At 43.9% G+C, this 19777-nt stretch overlaps 2 protein-coding genes and 1 long non-coding RNA gene across 3 annotated transcripts in view; 2 read left to right on the forward strand and 1 right to left on the reverse strand.

The window, feature by feature from the left end:
- Nucleotides 1-3757, reverse strand: part of LOC105891024 (calcium homeostasis modulator protein 1) — a 4890-nt gene extending 1133 nt beyond the window's left edge. The window contains exons 1-5 of the mRNA XM_012817161.3: nt 3526-3757; nt 2609-3391; nt 1882-2079; nt 1185-1594; nt 1-415 (exon numbers count right to left, since the gene is read on the reverse strand). The exon at nt 1-415 is cut by the window's left edge and continues 1133 nt beyond it. Of these exons, the coding sequence (XP_012672615.2) occupies nt 1-415; nt 1185-1594; nt 1882-2035 (979 nt within the window). The 5' untranslated portion in view covers nt 2036-2079; nt 2609-3391; nt 3526-3757. The remainder of the gene's footprint in view (nt 416-1184; nt 1595-1881; nt 2080-2608; nt 3392-3525) is intronic.
- Nucleotides 3758-3832: 75 nt separating this feature from the next.
- Nucleotides 3833-7020, forward strand: LOC105891023 (inositol 1,4,5-trisphosphate receptor-interacting protein). Its single transcript, XM_012817160.3, has 2 exons — nt 3833-3966; nt 4550-7020. The coding sequence occupies exon 2, from the start codon at nt 4554-4556 to the stop codon at nt 6690-6692; it is 2139 nt and encodes a 712-aa protein (XP_012672614.2). The 5' UTR covers nt 3833-3966; nt 4550-4553; the 3' UTR covers nt 6693-7020.
- Nucleotides 7021-9400: 2380 nt separating this feature from the next.
- LOC116218993 lies at nt 9401-10941 on the forward strand. The gene is made up of 3 exons (XR_004163063.2): nt 9401-9491; nt 9607-9685; nt 10582-10941. It is a non-coding gene; the product is annotated as an uncharacterized LOC116218993 (long non-coding RNA).
- Nucleotides 10942-19777: the final 8836 nt, after the last annotated feature.

Consider the following 19777-nt stretch of genomic DNA (forward strand, 5'->3'; position numbering starts at 1 on the left):
TTCCGGGATCCCCGTCCGGGCCGTCCCTCCTCAGGCTGAGCGGCGGCTTGCACGTGTGCCAGTTCCACAGCACCCGGTTCATGTCGTCCTGCGCGCGGATGCCCAGCAGCTTGTCCTCGTCGCTCAGGTGCTTCTCCTCATCGTCACTGTCGTCATCACCGTCACTGCGGTGCGGCCGGTGCCCGTGGGGGCTGGGCAACTCACCGCTGATGCTCTCGAAATACTGCTGGATGCAGACTTTGGCGAAGCTCTTGGCGTGCTCCGTGCACGTCTCGTCGAACATCTTCCGCTCAATGTCGATGTAGTGCGACCAGTACTTGGTCTTGAGGAAGGCGGCCTGGGTGAAGCAGGGCCTGATGGCACGGATCATGAAGGCCGCGAAGGTGATGAGGAGCAGAAAGAGCCAGCCAAACGCCTGAGGCAGGAAGAGCATTTAAAAAACATTTTTAGCGTGAAACTTCCGTCTGTAATTATGCATTGCATTGTTTTTTATAATTTCAGTGCGACCGTTGTAATGACAGGGATTGCGTATATACGCTGCATTTACAGGAAGTGTTATGTAAATGGATTTTAGAATGGTTTTAGGAGGAATCTTTGCACCGACTTGATTTATTATAAGCTATTCCAAGGTTGTGTTCAGTATACTGTGATTGTGTGTTTTGGCGCCGTCTACCCTTGTACTCTGTCCTGTTCTAAAAACAAATCCTCTCAAGATGTTCCAATCCTCTCATGGTATATTGAACTACATTTCATTTTAAACCAACATTAGTGAAAACAGTATGTCTTACAGTGAAGGTGTACATCTGTTTCAGTACATTAACCTATATCTCCTTGGATTTAAAGGATCTTTCCTTTGGGCTTATAAGTAAGAGCTGAGGTATACACTCTGTGTCATAACAATACTAATTTGTGACTAAACACATCTGGAGAACTCAATACATTATTCATGTGTGTGTGTGTGTGTGTGTGTGTGTGTGTGTGTGTGTGTGTGTGTGTGTGTGTGTGTATGTGCGTTTGTGTGTGGTGGGGGGGGCGAGTGGGGGTTATACTAAAAAGGCTAGGGTAGTTCTATATCATTAACCATCATATTCATATATTATGTTTATGAAGGCTTATATCATGTCACGTTAACATTATGTTTTAAATGTTTGGTAGGCCACTCCTGACTGGCGAGGAAGTCCTACCTGTGACACGCATCGCAGGTATCTGGTAACAGCCTCTCTCACCACCATGTGTCCGCCATCATATATTTCTTTGCATGGGATCTTGGCCATCATCCTCGTCAGGTCCTCCTGGCTCACACTGGCGTTGTTCTCAAAGCTGAACCCCGGGCTGGTGAAGCGCCCGCCGTCCAGGTCCAGGGAGTAGGCGCACAGGAAGCTCTTCCCGTCCATGAGCGTCACGGAGATCCACACGACGGGAGCGATGAGCGCGCGCTGCGAGACGGAGCAGAACATGTAGCGCAGGACGGTGGGGTCCTTGCCCCGCTTGCCCAGGGGCCGGCGCCACTCCTCGGCCAGCATGGACACGTTGTTGTTGAGGACGAAGCCCAGCATGAAGAACCAGACCGGCGGCACCAGCAGGACGCCGATACCTAAAGAAAGATTTAGATCTGAACCCTTGAAACACAAGCATCTGAGCTCCGATACCTAAAGAAAGATTTAGATCTGAACCCTTGAAACACAAGCACCTGAGCTCAGTAACACACATGCAATGCAATGGAAACAGTAAGAGTGAAAAGGGAGAAAGTTGAAAAAAAAAAGGGAGAACGCAGAGATGAAAGGAGAGAGAGGTGGTGCATGGAGAGAAAGGGAGATGGAGAGAGAGAGAGGGAGAGGTACACGAGAACCAAGGGCTTAACACAGAGAGAAAGAGAGATACCGTAGGCGTAGTTGTGCTCCGGCAGGCACGGGCAGGTGAACTCGAAGGCCGAGTAGAGCTGGGCGGCGGCGAGCGCCATGATGCCGCAGATGCCGTTCATGAAGGACTCCTGGTTGGACTGCAGGAACTGGAACATCATGCGGAACTTGTCCATGTTGGCGGCTGTGGGTTTTGACTTTCAGCGTTTCACGACCAAACCTGGATTTGGGGGGGGGGGGGGGGGTGAAGAACACGGCTATATATATATATATGGCTGATATATGAATATATGAGATGAAACAGAAAAAATGAATGGACCTCAAGAACAACACTGTCATCTTGAATATTGACCCATAGAGCAGATGATACAAATTAGTGCAGATGACAAGACCAATCAGCTCTAGCTTCTGACCCTCTCAGAGTCAGTTGCTGTCAGGGCAGACTCAATCAATACTGTTACTTATGCTCTACATACAATCAGCATTGTACCATGATCCTCAGATGAAGCTTAAAAAAAAGTAATTGTCACAGTCCCTGTCAAACATCGTTTTTAAGGTCAAACAGGGGATGACAAGGAATGCATTCGGCCCTCGAAATATACACATTGTGAATTGGCCGCCTGAGGCATGGCCTGCGGATCACACTGATCTTTACCATTCTGGAGCAGAAGCTGTCTGGCTAGACCTAATCGATACCGCTACTTGGCAGTCCAAGTCCAGTGAAATTGAATAAATGTGTGTTTACTTACTGTGTGCAGTGTCTTGCAGTCTCGTGCAGATAGTGTTGTGTTTAGTTCCCAGTGATGGAAGATGTGAGTAGGAATGAGAGTTTGTATTGACTGTCAGCGTAAGAGTGAGACCCTTACATAATGAATCAGCAACATCAGAGCGTTTCCTGAAAAAGAGACTAATCTGTTACCTTGCCCCTCCCTGTCTAAACACACACACACACACACACACACACACACCAGGGGGGAGGGAGGAGAGATATACAGAGAGAGACTCACCTGCTTTAATGTTACCTTTGGTCTGATTTGCTATAATGTATCCATACATTAGTAATGTTAACATATTTACTTTCTGTGATTTTTTGAGAATTGTTAGGTACAAAATATGTTGCAGTTGTTTTCATCCTTCTTTTTGTTGAAAGAAAACCTTATTTACATACCAGGTGTAACCATAGCTACAGCATTTAGTCGCTGAATGTATGCAAACCCACTGCCTTGCCACATTCAAATGAAATATTTAAAGCACTGGTTGCTTTTAACTCGCAAGCATGCTGAAAAGTTCAACCAGAGCACAGCCACTCTCAAGTCTCAAAAGACATTAAAAAAAAACAGAACAGCACAAACAACAAAACAACTATAATTTATAAAACTTTACTTGTCTGACCGTGAAACTTTCGTTACTCCCCATCTATTTCTATGATGTGGACATCAAACCACAGAGTGAATAAATCGTGTAGTCTTCTCAGTTGTGTGACGGTATGGTGCAATGCCGGCACTCTCTCAGCGGCATCCAGGACTGCGCACCTGTCAGTGTGTGAGAGAGCGTCAGATCTTCTACTGGAGAAACCAGTTACCGCCACAAAAGATTCAACAATAAAGTAAAGCCCGCACCAGGGTTTCCACTGAACAGCTCCCACCCGGCTCTCAAAGCACCATACCTTTCACAAGCCTGCCTGGCTTAGTCTCAAACACATCCACAGACGAATCGCTGAGCGAAATGTAGTGAAATCTTGGCTGTCTAGGGGACGAGAAACAAATCAGTTGCACCTCTATGGCCGCATGTCATTCTTTTCCGTATATGGTAGCCTGCTAGCCCATGGCTCAGTACAGTAAAAGAGGTTACACCCATAAAACAACCGTGACACTAGGCTCTGTGGCTTCCTCTGGGCCGGAAAAAAAAAACAGAACCACTCCACTGCGTGCAGGAAGTGTGTTGTCACAGTTAGTCTGAAACTGACAACCTGCATCCTTTACAGGACGAGCCAGAGAACGGTGCGTCTCGGTGCTCAAGCGATAACCTTTCGCTTTTTGGTTTTCTTGTTTATCCATCTGCAGTTTGGGATATGTGTTTTTGCTGAAGCCTGATACATCTGCATTAGGTGAGTGTTGTTATCATATCATTTTGAAGAAGAAATGTTTTTAAGGTTGTTTAATGGCAGGAAGTTGCATCAGTTTAGTTTTCACTGCTACCAGGAACTGAGGTATGAGCTTGAGTAGTAGAATAAATGAAGTGCATTTCTCACACTGACTGTGCTATTGTCTCTGTGTAAACTGGGTATGTGACCCTGAAGGTCAATACTAGAACTGATGTGACTTATTTTCTAAAACCTCAGTTTCAACAGTGTTGCATATTGCAAATGCACAATTATCAGATATCACTCCTGTACAACTGTTAACACAGTCCACAGATCTATGCTTATTAAAGATGGCTGCTTTTAACCAGCATTTCACTCGGGGCTGTAGCTTACACCATTCAGTAAAAACAATATTTCTCTTTAACAAAAAATTCTACAAGAATACACCACATGATTACCCACATAGCACAACTAACTAAATGTCTCATTGCAATGCTTATTATCATCAGTATCATGATTGGGTATTTGAACAGTGAATGCCTAGTGTGTATGGGTTGGCTTACTAGACCATCACCATTCACCAAAACTCTGTATTCCTCTTTTGCAGAAGGATGCAGGGGCCCCTTCTGCGTGTACTTGTGGTGGTAGCAGGTCTGATCTTCCCTAAGGAGCACAGTGTCATTCTGGAACACGATGACATTATAAACAGCATGCAGGAGCGCGAGGGGCTGCTTCTGAGGGAGCGAGCCAGGCTGGAGCAGGAGCTGGTGGTGGTGGAGGCCATGGCGGTGAAGGACCAGCCAGAAAGACCGGAGAGTAGTCATCTTCTGCAAGCAAGGGACCAGAATTTAGGGCAGAGTCATGCGGAGCCACACCTGTCGGACCACGAGGGACAGGCCGTATTGAAAGGGAATTTTTCGGCAGAAGGTAAGAAGGAGACGAACGAGTCCGAGCCTCCAGACCAGAAATATTCCCAAATGGAAGATGCCGCACAGTTAGAGGATGAAGAACCGTCAGGTTTCAGTGAGGAGTTCCCCCCGCATCAGGAAGTGTCGACGGAACACCAAGGTCTTTCCCCTGCGGAGCGTGAAGCAGAGAACGGAGAACTGGCAGAGGGCGAGCTTGAAGTGCCCCAAACCACACTGTCTGAAAATGTGGAGGCTCAGGAGGTGAAAGAAGGGAGGCAACCATTTCATAATGACTTTAGTGATCCTGAAGAGAACTCAAAGGGATTTGAGGATCAAGATGCATCTCACAGTGCAGAAAAAACGTCCCAAAATGAGCAGCAACTAGATACTGGTGTGAGAAGAGGGTCACAGGCGAAACCTAAACAAAGTCAACCTTCCACTGATGGTAACTACATGTGGTACCTCTGCAATGCCTACTCCATATTCTCCCTCATCCGCATCCTCATCAGGTTCCTAAGAGGCAACTCACTGGACCAGGAAATGCCCGAAGCACCACAACATGACCCCCAGACTGCACCCCCCATCACTGCAGAGGTGCATGTCCTGGACCAGGGGACTCTGATGGGCTTCTATGAGCGGTACGTCCACGTGCCCCCCCACGAGAGCCAGAGGGTGTGTGAGTTCGTGGAAGGCTTTGTGGACGACCTCCTGGTAGCCATTAGGGAGATTTCTAGCGATCAAGCCGGCGTGGAAGTGGAGGATTTAATCGAGGTCGGCAGCCTCTACGAGTCCTGGTGCACAGGGAGGACCTTGACCTGTGACCTCTGGGTGTCCATATCCCCCCGCGAGCCAATCAGCTTCCAGGTCCAGCTGTTGATTGACAAGGATGAGAAGGCTGCCATGCGAGGCTATGGGAAGGTTAAGATGCTAAAAGGTGGGCAAAGCGCTGCCAATGGATGCCCATGCAGTCAGGCCAGCGAAGAGAGCGACATGCTCTGCCTGCTTCATACCAACGACAAGAGGGAGGACAAAAGGGATGAGGTCACAGAGGTCACAGACGGCCCTCTGTGCTGTGAGAACACCCCTTACCTGTCGAGAGCCCACGTGGCCAGGTGGTTCCGATCTGCCGTGTGTAAAGCCTGGGAGCAGATGTCGCACAGGTACGAACTGGAGCTGTCATTCCAGAGCCAGGAATCGCCTGGTGCTTTGAGCGTCCGGTTCCGTTCGGGGAGGACGATCCATTTCAATGTCACGCCTGTGGTGAAGTTGGAAGACACGGATGTGTGTTTGGTTTCCTACCTAGCCTCAAAGAGGAAGGACGGCACACCAGAAGCCCAGTGGCCGCTCTCGTTCGCCCGTTACGAGAGAAACCTCCTCAGGTATCTCGGCAAGCGCCTTCCGCAAAACGCCTGTCACCTCCACTGCCTACAGATCCTGTCCTTCCTGAACAAGAAACAGATCTGGCTCACAGGTGAGGGTAACCTTTCAGGCCACCACCTCAAGACGGTCCTGCTGCATTTACTGTTGGAGAAAAAAGAGCCGTCGGAATGGGCCTCAGACCACTTGGCCGGCAGACTGCAGGAAATGCTGGGCTTCCTCAAGGGGAGCCTACAGAGACGACGGCTCAATCACGCTCTTGTCGGTAATCCTCTGGTGCCACAAGAGGTTGGGCTCCCACCAAATATACGTCAGTCAAAGCCCATAAATATTTTACAGCCACTCTTGGACCATGGGCATCAGTACACCAGAACAGTGCAGCACTTTGAGGAAATGCTGAAGAACATGCCTGTGCTGATACAGGAGTATATGAACATTCAGCAGAAGGTGGATTCCAGCTCATAAAATGTGATTTAGACAAGACTGCCAAAAACTGTGAACTCACATGTTAAACCCAGTGTTGTATTGAGGCAAGATTCAGCTGCAGGGTTATCACTGTGGTTTAATGCATCTTCAACTCTAAAGCACCATGTACTTACATGAAAGCGAACATGGACATTTGGCATCATTTAGCCCTACAAACAGTGTTTCCTCCTAAACCTCTCTTCTAAATCTCAGTTATAAAAGCTCCTCGATCTTTGATTTTGATTAATTGTTTTGTGATGTATTGTATCCTGTTCCATGTGTTTCCTCTATTGATGTGCTTTAACCTTTGAATAAAAAAAGCTCAGGTTGAAATGTTTTTTTTTTTAAACATTAAACATAAAAACAAACAAACACAATAAGTACTACACATAACATAAAACATAAAAACACAAATAAGTACTACACATAAGAAAAGTACTACACATAAGAACAAAAAAACGCAATATATACACAATACAAATATATAGACAATGAACATAAAAAAATAAAGTGGAAAGTAGAATGCAAAATAGGAGTGCAATGTGAATGAGCAATGTGCAATGTGCAATGTGCAATGTGATGTGTGTTAATGTAACACAGACTTGAGGTGTGGGGGTGGGATAAGAGTCCAGGTCAGGTGGGGGTCCCGGGCCTTGTTAATAAGGCCAACTGCAGCCGGGAAGAAGCTAGTTTTGTGGCGTGAGGTTTTGGTCCTGATGGACCGCATCCTCCTGCCGGAGGGAAGTACCTCAAAGAGTTTGTGACCCGGGTGGGAGGGATCGGCCACAATCTTACCTGCCCGCCTCAGGGTCCTAGAGGCGAACAGGTCCTGAAGAGATGGAACATTGCAGCCAATCACCTTCTCAGCAGAACGGATGATACGCTGCAGTCTGCCTTTGTCATTGGCAGTGGCAGCAGCGTACCAGATGGTGATGAGGAGGTGAGGATGGACTCGATGATGCAGGTGTAGAAGTGCACCATCATTGTCTTTGGCAGGTTGAACTTCTTCAGCTGCCGCAGGAAGTACATCCTCTGTTGAGCTCTTTTGGTGAGGGAGCTGATATTCAGCTCCCACTTGAGGTCCTGGGAGATGATGGTGCCCAGGAAGTGGAAGGACTTCGTAGTGTCGACTGGGGAGTCTCTTAGGGTGATGGGGGTGGGTGGGGCTGGGTTCTTTCTAAAGTCTACAACCATCTCCACTGTTTTCAGAGCATTTAGCTACAGGTTGTTCTGGCCACACCAGGTCACCAGATGGTCAATGACACCTGTAAGCGGAGTCATCCCCACCAGAGATGAGCCCAATGAGGGTGGTGTCATCCGCGAACTTGAGGAGTTTGACGGACTGGTGACTGGAGGTGCAGCTGTTTGTATACAGGGAGAAGAGTAGAGGGGGAAGAACATAGCCTTGAGGGGAGCCGGTGCTTATGGTCCTGGAATCAGAGACATACTTCCCCAGCCTCACGTGTTGCCTCCTGTCAGACAGGAAGTCTGTGATCCACCTGCAGGTGGAGTCAGGCACACTCAGCTGGGAGAGCTTGTCCTGTAGCAGAGCAGGAATTATGGTATTGAAGGCAGAGCTGAAGTCCACAAACAGGATCCTGGCGTAGGTTCCTGCGGAGTCCAGGTGCTGGAGAATGAAGTGAGGGGCCATGTTTACTGCATCGTCTACAGACCTGTTGGCTTTGTAGGCAAACTGCAGGGGGTCCAGGAGAGGGTCAGTGATGGCTTTGAGGTGAAGCAGCACAAGGCGCTCAAATGCCTTCATCACTACAGAGGTCAGGGCGATGGGTCTGTAATCATTGAGTCCAGTGATCTTAGTTTTTTTGGGGACGGGGATGATGGTGGAGGCCTTGAAGCAGGCTGGTACGTGGCAGTGAGGTGTTAAAGATGTCTGTGAACACCGGAGACAGCTGATCAGCACTTCAGGATTGTTGGAGAGACAGAGTCTGGCCCGGCTGCTTTGCGGGGGTTCTGTCTCTTGAATAGCCTGTTGACGTCCCTCTCCAGGATGGAGAGAGTCGTCACTGTGGAGGGGGTGGAGGGAAGGGGGCTCTGAGGTGGGCAGTTGTGAGAAGACGCAGGCCTTTGCTGAGGTGGTGGTGGTGGGGGGGGGGTGCAGTTGATGGGCTAGGGGTGGAGGGTGGTGTTATGGGGGGATGGTGTCAGGACTGTCCCATTGTCCATCAAAGCGACAGTAAAACTCATTCAAGTTCAGCTTTGGTGTTTGGGACTTTGACCTCAAACTTCATCGGCTTGCCAATGGTATAGCTGTGACCGGGCATGAGTGGTTTCCATTGATCTGCAAAGAAAAAAAGAAAAACGAAAAACATGGAAGGAAAATATGAAAATAGTAGAATTTGTTAAACATCCACAGTCAGAATATTAAAATCCCAGTGTGTTAGAAAAAGCAGTCATCTTAATCTTCAACAATGCCCCACCAGGATCCTGATTCCAGGGGGAAACACAGGCCCTTTCAATGCATGCATATTAAACAATTATTTCAAATACGCAAAAAAAAAAAAACTTGATGGCACATACACCTACCATCGTGCTTTTATAAAGGAAGTGGTCACTGGTGACACCTGCTGCCAATTAGATGAGATGCAGTCATTGGTTTGCTAATCAAGCTGCATCAAATTTGAACTCGCCCAGGTGACACGTTTGATTTCATCTAGTGATGTTATAATTTTCAATGTTTTTGACCACCAGTTTCTTATGGTTAATAGCACAATTGTATTTAGCGTTAACTGGCCTTTGTTGTTGTAACTAACAAAGCTGCATTAGGATGAATTCAAGACGGTAGGGTACATTTGATGCCAAATTTTAAGGATTTAGGTTTACACATGTGCATAAATCCAGAGAATACTAGACTAGCAGTTCAAAACTGGATTTGTCCTTTCTCTGACAAATTCAGATGAGCTTCCATGTCCTGCTATGTTCTATTTCAGGAGAATATAGGATGTTTCCATTTACATTAAATTCACTCGATAACGGTAAGTCTATATTATTTTCACAACTACTTTCAAGATTTGTTATTTTCTTTTATCATGTGCGACATTGGCTTTGATATTCCACAACTACTTACAACACTCCAGGTCGTACGTATTTGCAGGGTACTGTGATTGAAACCACAATACCTTGTTCCCTTGGATACCATAAATCAGTAAGCTAGCAATTATCTCTGTCATTAAGGCTAAAAGGTGTAAGAGCTCACGCAACCTATGTGTTATCAAAAATGATAAATATTGCAGGCTTAGGCTGAGTGTTCATATAGCTTTTTTTTCTAAGGGCCAGCGTCTTTTTTCAATTGCTCCCAGTGAGGAGAGAGCATTTGCGCCCGCCAAGAAAAAACACTGCACCAGTGTCATTCTCGGAGCGATCCGCCTTTTTTTGTGCGGCAGCTCCGAGCGCTTCTAACATTAGTCTGTGAACTTTCGAGGAAGGCGCTGGAGTTCTCCAGCACCCTTGTCAGTGCTTTTCTGCCAGGGAAAAACGCGATATGGACACATGCCCTTAAGCTTACTGGCTTAACTCTGTAAGAAAGGACAACGGAAAGAACAACGTATCACAACATGCCTTTGTATCCACCTCATCTCGTATCCCTCATGTTTTTTTTTTCTTTTTTCATGTTTTTTGGGCAACTGAGAATGCGATAATGAAATTCATTGAACAGAGGCAGGTGAAGAAAAGATGTGTGGCTGTGAATACATAAAGATACTGGTATTATAAACGATGTGATGCTGCATCATCATTTGTATTTCATTGGATTCTATACCTTTAACAGGGTCAGGTTAAGTTAGTCATGCAAACAAAAATAAAAAAAATAATAGCATAGCATAATTCTAAAAACTACACAATACAGAATATTAAGGTTTTTTTTTATTTACAGGTCAGTTTACTAAGTAGGATGAAGTCAGTTGTTGCCAAGAACACCTGCTGGATCCCTGTCTGGCCTTGCCTTGTGATGTGAGGTCGAACGTGAGTCAAGCAGCGTCCCTTGTCTCGGAGATTTATGACGGCGCCTCGTTCTGTGGGTGCACTACATAACCCACTCTCAGCATTAGTCACATGACATTTGATTCACCCCAAAAACTCAACTGAAAAAGGTTCCTTGGCAGAACTCTTCAAAGCATTCAGATCTCAGGGAAACTAATGGATGGTTGTTATTATAATCCTTGGGATATTTGCGGTGTGGATTTTTGTAAATCCACAGTTGCTTCAGGATGGGTGTAGTTTTATTGGCAGCTCAAATATCAACAACTTTTCGTCTGATTCGTGGACCCTGCCCTTTTAGGGAGCAGGAGTCTACTGTTAAACTATGATTTCAAGACACCTAAAGGTAAAGAGGAGGACAGTAATTCAAAGAACAATTCATGTATGGATCACCCTTAGTAATTAACAATTATATTGTATGATATATTACAAACCAGTACTCCATACATTTACCTACAATTTTGTTTCTCCTTTTAAAGGGGCATATTTTGTGTGTGTATTTGTTTTGGAGAAAAATCCACCGGAAAAGGTTCCTTGGTAGAACCCTTCAAAGCCTTAGTACATATCTCAGGAAAACTGTGAAACCGCTGTTTTTAGAACATCAGCTTTGTAGATCTTTTAAATTTTATACCAAGGTTTCAAATTCTAAGCTCCAGGGGTTTTTGCCATGCGGAGGGATGTGTAGACATACACACACACCTGTTTAAAGATCTGTTAAAATATTGGTTTATGACACTTTCAGGTTATTTAAATATTGTTCACCCTTTGTAATTAACAATCATATTGTTTGATGTTCTACATACTGTACAAACCAGTGCATTTTCCGTAATTTTTTCCGTAATTTTCCGTGCATTTACTGCAGTGCATTACTGTGTGTTTACTCCAGGAGAAAGCCAGAGAAGCCCAGGGTTTTGAATCTCCTCCCCTGGTCGTGTTTTTTCCCCCGGATGATTTACGGTGGGCTCTCCTGGCCTGGGGTGTCTTATTAAATGTCATCTTATCCAAAAAAAAAATATCACGGTGATTCACCAACGAAACACTTTCAAAGCTTCTCCTAGGAAACAGATGCCTCCTGGCCCCTCGAGGCAGTGAACTTACGCAGGTGCCACAGCTAACCCCCTTAGGGGTTTGTAAGAGAAGAAGAAAAAGAGAGAAAAAAAGAAGAAAGTTATGAATCATGCCTGTCTGAAGGAATTTTCATTAGATCTCCTTTTACCAAACCCATGCCACTTTTAAAAACACATTTTGGCATGCTGCCAAACAGGGATTTGTGGCTTTCAGCTATTTAATAAAAAATGAGTTTGAAAGTAGTTTTATAAGATGTGCTATTGTGGTCTGCAGTGCCAGGACCCATGAATATACGTCACAACGCCACTGGTTGTTCTTTCAGACTGAGAGCCAGTACGGAGCTTTTGGCTGTGTGTTTTGGCAGACAGGCGTGTAGTTTTTTGATGCTTCTAAAAAAAAAAAGGCTTGTTTTTTATTGCTGCATGTAGTTTGAACTGCACAAGCCAAGAGATGGTTTCCATTCTCATAACAACAGGAAGGTGTGATCACTGGAATGTTTCATGATTTTGAGATTACTTACTGGTGTTAGAGGAAGGGTTGGCAAAGGTGAAATCAGTGCGCCTGTGATTACAAGGGAAACACTCTAAAGCTGTCGACCGAGAAAAAGAAGAGTATATTTGGGTGGTTTTCAAATGTGCTGCGTCCCTGTTCTGTCATTCAAATATCACGGCAGTGAGTTTGAAGCAAGCTACAAACAGTAGTGTGCGCAGTCCTGAGATGCATTTCAACTTGTGAGGGCCTGTAAGTGCTGCTATTCAGTGGCTTATCAGAACATTAAAAAATGTATTCACACACCGTTTAGTTCATTTAGTACAACTGGATATTACGTACTCAGTGCTTACATATGCCAGGGTTTGGAAAAAATAGATTGGAAAATAAATAAATAAACATACAAAATGTTAGATAAAAGTTGCCAAGACATGCTTAATGCATGACAGCTGGGGAAATGTAGTAGTTCTAATCACTTAAGCCTTATTAAAAATGGCATTGTAAAAAAATGGTATGTGCAGACATTTGAAGAGGCATTAGAGGAGTTTTTTCGTCTAAAAGTAGCAAGCCTAATAAAAAACAGACTTGCCTTTCAAACACCAACAACAGCACAATTGGTCCTGATGAATGAATGAATTGATGTATATTTACCAATTTATATATTCAACTACATTGTGCTGTAGGTGCTGTTCTTGTATTTGATCTACATGATATCATAAACCTTCTCAATGCTGTTTCTGTTTTAACACCATCACAAGGTAACGATGCATGTCTTTTCTTATCCACACATTTTTCAATCTCTCTCAGATGTTGTCAGTTGTTTATCCTCACTGCAGGTGAGCTACTGAGTACACAGGCAGGGAGAGACGTGCACTGATCCAGGCATTCTTGAGTATGGCGTCCTGGGTCATGCCAGCTCACACACGCACGCACACTCTCTCACACACACAGACACACACTCAACACACACACACACACACTCTCATAATCTCTCACTCTCTCACTCGGCCACTGATTAACTAAGACATTGCTAGCCATGCTTTTGTCAGACGTAATATTTGACTTTACCCCCAGGCTATTATGATTGTATTTTGTATTTATGATTTGTTTGGGCAGAGACAGTCGTTCTCTTTGTTTCCACTGGCATCTATACTGACATAAGCATCACTCCGCCTGAATGTATGCCTTGCAGTCAGGTATGTTATGTTCATGTTCCAAGATGCTGCCCAGGGAGCTAAGAGTGGTTGAGACATGCAACTCCTTCCATTGCCGTGTATCGTGATGGGCTTTATCTCTCTGGAGGCTATTAGTTGTGAGGTATCCGGTATAAGTATGTGCAAACTGTTGTTGACAGCTCATCTGTACGCTCAGTCGGTTCTTCTTCAGTTCGTGTCATGAAACATGATGCATCAACATGGCTTCCAGTGGCCACTTGGTGCACCACACATGGAGATAATGGAGATCATTTCCAAACACTGTTAAAGACTTAAGGATATAATAAACAAGTGCCTTGTATTAATAGATTCCTTGTATGAATCATGTGGTTATGAAAGCAGGAACATGACAATGACACTGATTTTTTCAGCTTTATTCAGATTTATGTTTCGTACTGTATATGACACAAATTCTGAAGGATTAGTTGTTGTTTTTTTCTTGTTTGGGTACGCCTAAATGTTTTGCTAATGACTTGGCAACTATTTACTTCATCGTATAGATACATTTTTTTAAAGATAACAATCAGAGCTGTATCTACATGCCATCCTGCCTTAACTTGTAACATTTTGGGGAAATATTTCAAGCCACTAGCTATGGGCGTACGGGTGCTGGCCTACTTCTATCTCTTAGTCTCTTCGCCCGAGGTTGATTTAAACAGAACTGAGCCTCATCTGTCGCTACACCTCCTGAGGAGCCAGTGCTGTGAGTCAGCACCGAGCGTCCCTGGTACCAGAACCATGAAAAGAACTAAATAAAGTACAGAAGTCCAGCTTTTGCATACCCTTACAGTATGTGTGTTTTCACAGGTCAGCTCTATGCACACACCTGTGTTTGGAACGTTAGCCTGGAGACTGATCTATGACAAAAGAATGTGGATGACAGAAGCTGTGAAACATTATTGACTGTTGAGGTGTGATCCTTACAGTGTTCAGAAATGGCCAACAAGCTACTTACAGTATGTTGGGGAGACTCAGCTTGTCGACTGTGGTGGCAACTTATCTGATTAAATGGTCAGGTGGAAAGACCTTGTTCTTTTAGTTCAGGTGAGACTGCACCTAGTCATTTTAGTTCAGGTGAGACTGAGCCTAGTTCTTATAGTTCAGGTGAGACTGCACCTAGTTATTTTAGTTCAGGTGAGACTGCACCTAGTTATTTTAGTTCAGGTGAGACTGCACCTAGTTATTTTAGTTCAGGTGAGACTGCATCTAGTTCCTTTTAGTTCAGGTGAGTTTTGTCTCTATCTACTTATTAACACCTAATGTCGCTCATTAAAGGTTTGCTTATCTGTGTAAAAAGGAACTGAATTGGCCACCTCTCACTTCTATAGATTGCTATACTGTCTAAGTCATATTGTGTTCCACTTTACATTTCCTCAGAAATGATTAAGAATAAAATAAAGGTAATAATAAAGGTATATACAAAGACATTAACAAAAACCAACAATGAACAAGGTTATTTGGAGCTCCAGTGACCTTACTCTGCATCACACCTATTTTTCCATGTATCATAGTCATAACACATGAATGTACGCATTCTTTCTAACGAACTTGACTCTCACGTTACATTTTCCTTCTGAGGTCTCAGGTGTGTGTTTTGAGTCTGGTCACGCTGCACAGTGCAAGGTCTCCAGGCTCCTGTTATTGTGATTTGTGCGAAACATCCCAGGGCTAAGATCCCAAAGGCATGAACACAGACATCATTTGGTACATTTTTTTGAAGGGATGAACATATCGCAGAACAATAACGTACACACAGCAGTCAGTGGAAATTGTAGAGAAGATGGAGTGAACATCAAGTCATGTTAGTCTTTCTCCTTGAACTGAACTATTTCCCAGTGTTTCATTTACATTTAGTCATTTGGCAGACGCTTTTATCCAAAGCGACTTACAAGGATGTATATACATTACATCTACACTGATGGCACACTGCACATCAGGAGCAATTAGGGGTTCAGTGTCTTGCTCAAGGACGCTTCGACAGTGAGGACTCAAACTAGCAACCTTCTGATTACTAAACGACTTCCCTACCTCCTGTACCGCTGTCGCCCCAGTGTTATTACATTGTGTATGAGGATCTAGTCAAACAAGGGTCTTTCAGAAACACTTACAGAGTGCTGGGTAGAGTAGCTCAGGGGGTTTCTGCCAAGGTGCATCCTGGGAAGTCTGCATTTGGCAGGTGATGGGCCTGTGTGGGCACGGTCCTGTCACAAACCCCCTCCACCCTGCAAGGCTTCTGTACAGATCGCATGCCGTTGCCATGCCGTTGCTTTGGGGCGAGGCCGGGGTGGAGCATGTGCAGTTTTACAGTTTACAGCACTAAGGGTTTCTCATAGTTTCTCATACAACAACTAACACTAGACCTACATTTATCAATGTTACTGTAACGGCACGTCCCCGTACTTTATTATATTGTATTGTGGCCAATCAGCTTTTAGCTTTTTTTAAATTATTACTATTTTAAGTAATATTAAGTAATTGTAAGTAATAAACTATTTTAAGCTCACAGAAATATAATTAAACTATGGGCAGACAATCGGCACAGTTAGGCGGTGAGACGGAAGCCTGGTCCTGATCACGTCATCATCATGAACTTGACATTCTTTTTTTTATTTCCCAGCAGCCTTTAGCATCTTACTTGGTTGTGTACTCCTGACGCACAACCTGAGCATTTTCTCCAGAGAACTTTAAGAAAAGAAATGGGTCACTGTCCATTTGGTGGTGCAGGTGGTGTGTGTGTGTGTGTGTGTGTGTGTGTGTGTGTGTGTGTGTGTGTGTGTGTGTGTGTGTGTGTGTGTGTGTGTTGCTTGTGTGTGAGAGCATTGAGGGACACACCTTTGGTTTGTTGTCCATGTGTGAAGAATGCCTCTGTCTGCAGACTTCCCTCTGTCAGTGTGTGGAGGCATTTATTGCCAGAAAAGGGACTCTTGATGGGCCGGTGAGGAATTTGAAGGGACGCTACCATTTCCATATAGCTGGAAATTAAATGAAGTCACATTAAGGACACTGTGGCCTTTTTTGGAGTCACCAAATGGTCTGTGAGAAAAACATGTTTTTATTCTGAGCAGTTCATGGAATGTATTAGCAGTCATTTAATACCTGCAGCAGTTCTGTAACCCACAACACACACACACACACACACACAGAGTGAGAGAGAGAGAGACAGACAGACACACACACACACACACACACACACACACACACATACAACAGACAGACAGACACACACACACACACACACACACACACACACACACATCTGTTTTTCAGTTCGTTTTGTTCTCACAGGAGACACTGAGAGAAAGGCCTGCATTCTATCGTTAATATTGTAGTACTATAATGTCTTACAGAGACAGTATGCAACAATTTGCCCCTTTTTGAAACATGTCTCTATGGGCATCTAGTACTGGTGTACTTCGAATTCATTATCATGGTAGAAATTTGAAGGACAGATAAACACATCTGTCCTTCCAACCAGCTGCCCAGACTTTGCACTATGCACTACCGTGGTCCACCCTGTGAAGATGTAAGATAAGCTTTAATAACACAACATCGTCAATTATATCGCCAAAAGACAGGAGTTAGCATGTTAGCAAGCCTTCTATCAGTACCAACTGTGCAGTTATCGGTGTTTTTAAGGGGTTTTGCAGCATGCCTTTTTGGTAGTGAGATTGCTTGTTTTTGACAAAAACGTCTTACTTTAAGGTTTCAGAACTTTCCTTTAAGGGTTCTTTGTAAAAAATAGTATAACTATTTGTAAAAGAAGACTTTGAAGTTCATGAACTTTCTCTTCCTCTCTCTCTCTCTCTCTCACACACACACACAGACACACAAACTCAAACACATACACAAACAAATGAATCAAAGAACTTCAGAACTTTAATTTGCTGTGAGGCATTCTTTGATTGTAAATATGTCATTAGACCACAAGGATTAATCAAATGTATCTGCATTTCATGCGTCCTCTTGTCATCTGCAGAAGTGATGGTCTAAGCCTAAACTCTAACATTAATTCACCACCAGACACAGGTGAGAAAGATACGAATACAACAAATGGCAGGCTAACATATTTGGTTTTTGGAAATCACTGTCAGTTTTTGGAACTGGTGATTTCACTGAGATTAATCTGATATAAATGTTAAGTCCGACAAAGTCTGTTTTTTTTTTCGTTTTTTCGGTCCGGTTTGTTTTTCCGTTTGTCTGTCTGGCCCGATTCTCATTAAACTCCATGGAACGGGTTCTTCCATTCAACACCTCTCCACCGAGTTACATGACAATCTGTGTCCATTAAATGTTTTTAAATAATGTTGCCCCGGGCTTTGCTCTTAGATATGTGCCTGTCACAGTTCCTCTCCTCCGCTTTGTCCAAACTTGTAATGCATGAAAACACAGTCAGTAAGAAGCAATGCACACATGAGCCAGGCGCGAACACCCCTGCAGGAGCATTATTAGTCATCGCTGAACATGGACGCAGATAATTAAAATAACGGATAAATATCGGGATATTTGTAGCGTGATCAGCTCATCTTTTCTGAAAGCGAGGCAAGGTAAGAGCTCTTTCATTTTAAATGTTATGTGCAATAACTTGCTCTCACCGGTTTTTAGAAACGCTAACAACTTTATTCGCTAACTTTAACAGCATTCTAAAACTAGTGGCCTACTTCAGGGCAGCCTTTTTGAAACATCAGTCGATAAAGACACTGCTTTGGTGCTCACGTACACTTTTAAATTGGTTGCTTGATTAATCATTGAAAGGCTTATTACGTGGCAGGCTAATTATGTGTGAGTGGCATAGTCTAATTGCAAACCGGATAAATATAGAGAGATTTGTTCCCAGGACAGGTGTTATCCTCAGGTAAACCAGAGAAGAGAACAAGTGAACTCTTCAGCTCCAGCATTCATATAATCTCTATGGTATAATTTGTAGGTGTAATTGATAGGGTCTTGTCGGGTGAATACAACCCTTTGGAGATTTGTTTAATTAGATGTGTCTACCCGAGATTGTCTGTTGCGTACTGCCTGCTCCCTACTCTAACTGCGTATGTTCCGTCTGCTGGTGAAGATGCTGCATTGAGGGACCTGCTAGCAGTTAGGCATGAAGATATTTGTTTGACTTTTTCTCGCCACAGGTTCGACACGTTCCTCAAAACCTGCCAGTGGCCTCAACAGTCTCTGGTTCGAATATGATCAGAATACATCTGTTTAACCGTTTGTTGCCAGCCCCTAAAATGACCGATTTAGGGTGCTTTCAATTAAAACAGTGATGTAAGAACACGCAAGAATGGCCAAGGGGATAGCCATCTGAAAATAAGATTTACGCTCTTTACGTCTTTTTGTACTCTTTGTTGTATGTTTACTATTGTAGACATTATAGTATTGGCCCTCCCCCTTCTTTTGTTTATTTGGATAATGGATAATGGATAATAATCAGTGAAGTTAAACTTGAGACTAATGAATGATTTGATTATTATTATGTACAGTAAGAGTTGGTGTAGTAGCAGTTTAGTGGGTTTCTTGAGGAGCACTGATGGAGATGTTGGAATAAGAAACTACTGACTGATAGGGATTCATTCATCAATTACAACATCATGACTTATGACTGTTAGGTTTACATAATAATGTTGTAAGTTAACAACATTTGAATGAGCTAGCTGCTGATTAGCTTGCTTCAGTAGGATCAGGTTCCAGCTAGTTCTGGTTTCGTGATCTTGTTTTGGACCACGGGGTCATTGCACCTGACAGTATAAGCAAGCCACACCCTCAGATACATTTTTAATCAGGGTTTAGGATAAAATAAATGTGACTGATTGGCTGTCAGCATTCTTGGGCATGGACTCTCAGTTCAAACTGTCAAGTACAAGTAGGACAAGCAGGGGGATTTTTTCCAGCGTTTAAAGAAATCTGTTCTGTGACGGATAACATTGAGGTGGAACTGATATACCGATTACCTCTCCTGTCAGGAGCGGGTAAACATCTGTGGATCTTATTTCTGCATTCGTTTTAGTTGTTTGCATGTTTCAACGAAAGGTAACATTGGATTATGAAGGCCTTTCTAGCAAAGGTCAAACTTTTGGTTTTGGTAAGGCAACTTTATTCTTTGGTCATGAAGTTTGAAGTATGAAATTGTCATGAAGTATGACATAATTCTGCTACCTCAACCACATCTGCGTAGGCTATGTGCCCCAACATTTTTCTAAGAAAGATAACATTTGATTATAAAGGCCTTTCTAGCAAAGGTAAAACTTTTGTTTTTTGGTAAGGCAACTTTATTCTTTGGTTCTTTCTAGCAAAGGTAAAACTTTTGTTTTTTGGTAAGGCAACTTT

This window comes from Clupea harengus, chromosome 24 (assembly GCF_900700415.2).
Source record: "Clupea harengus chromosome 24, Ch_v2.0.2, whole genome shotgun sequence".
Taxonomy (NCBI): domain Eukaryota; kingdom Metazoa; phylum Chordata; class Actinopteri; order Clupeiformes; family Clupeidae; genus Clupea; species Clupea harengus.

What these genes read in the sequence shown, in the direction of transcription:
- LOC105891023 (XM_012817160.3), top strand. Translation starts at nt 4,554, where the DNA reads ATGCAGGGGCCCCTTCTGCGTGTACTTGTGGTGGTAGCAGGTCTGATC.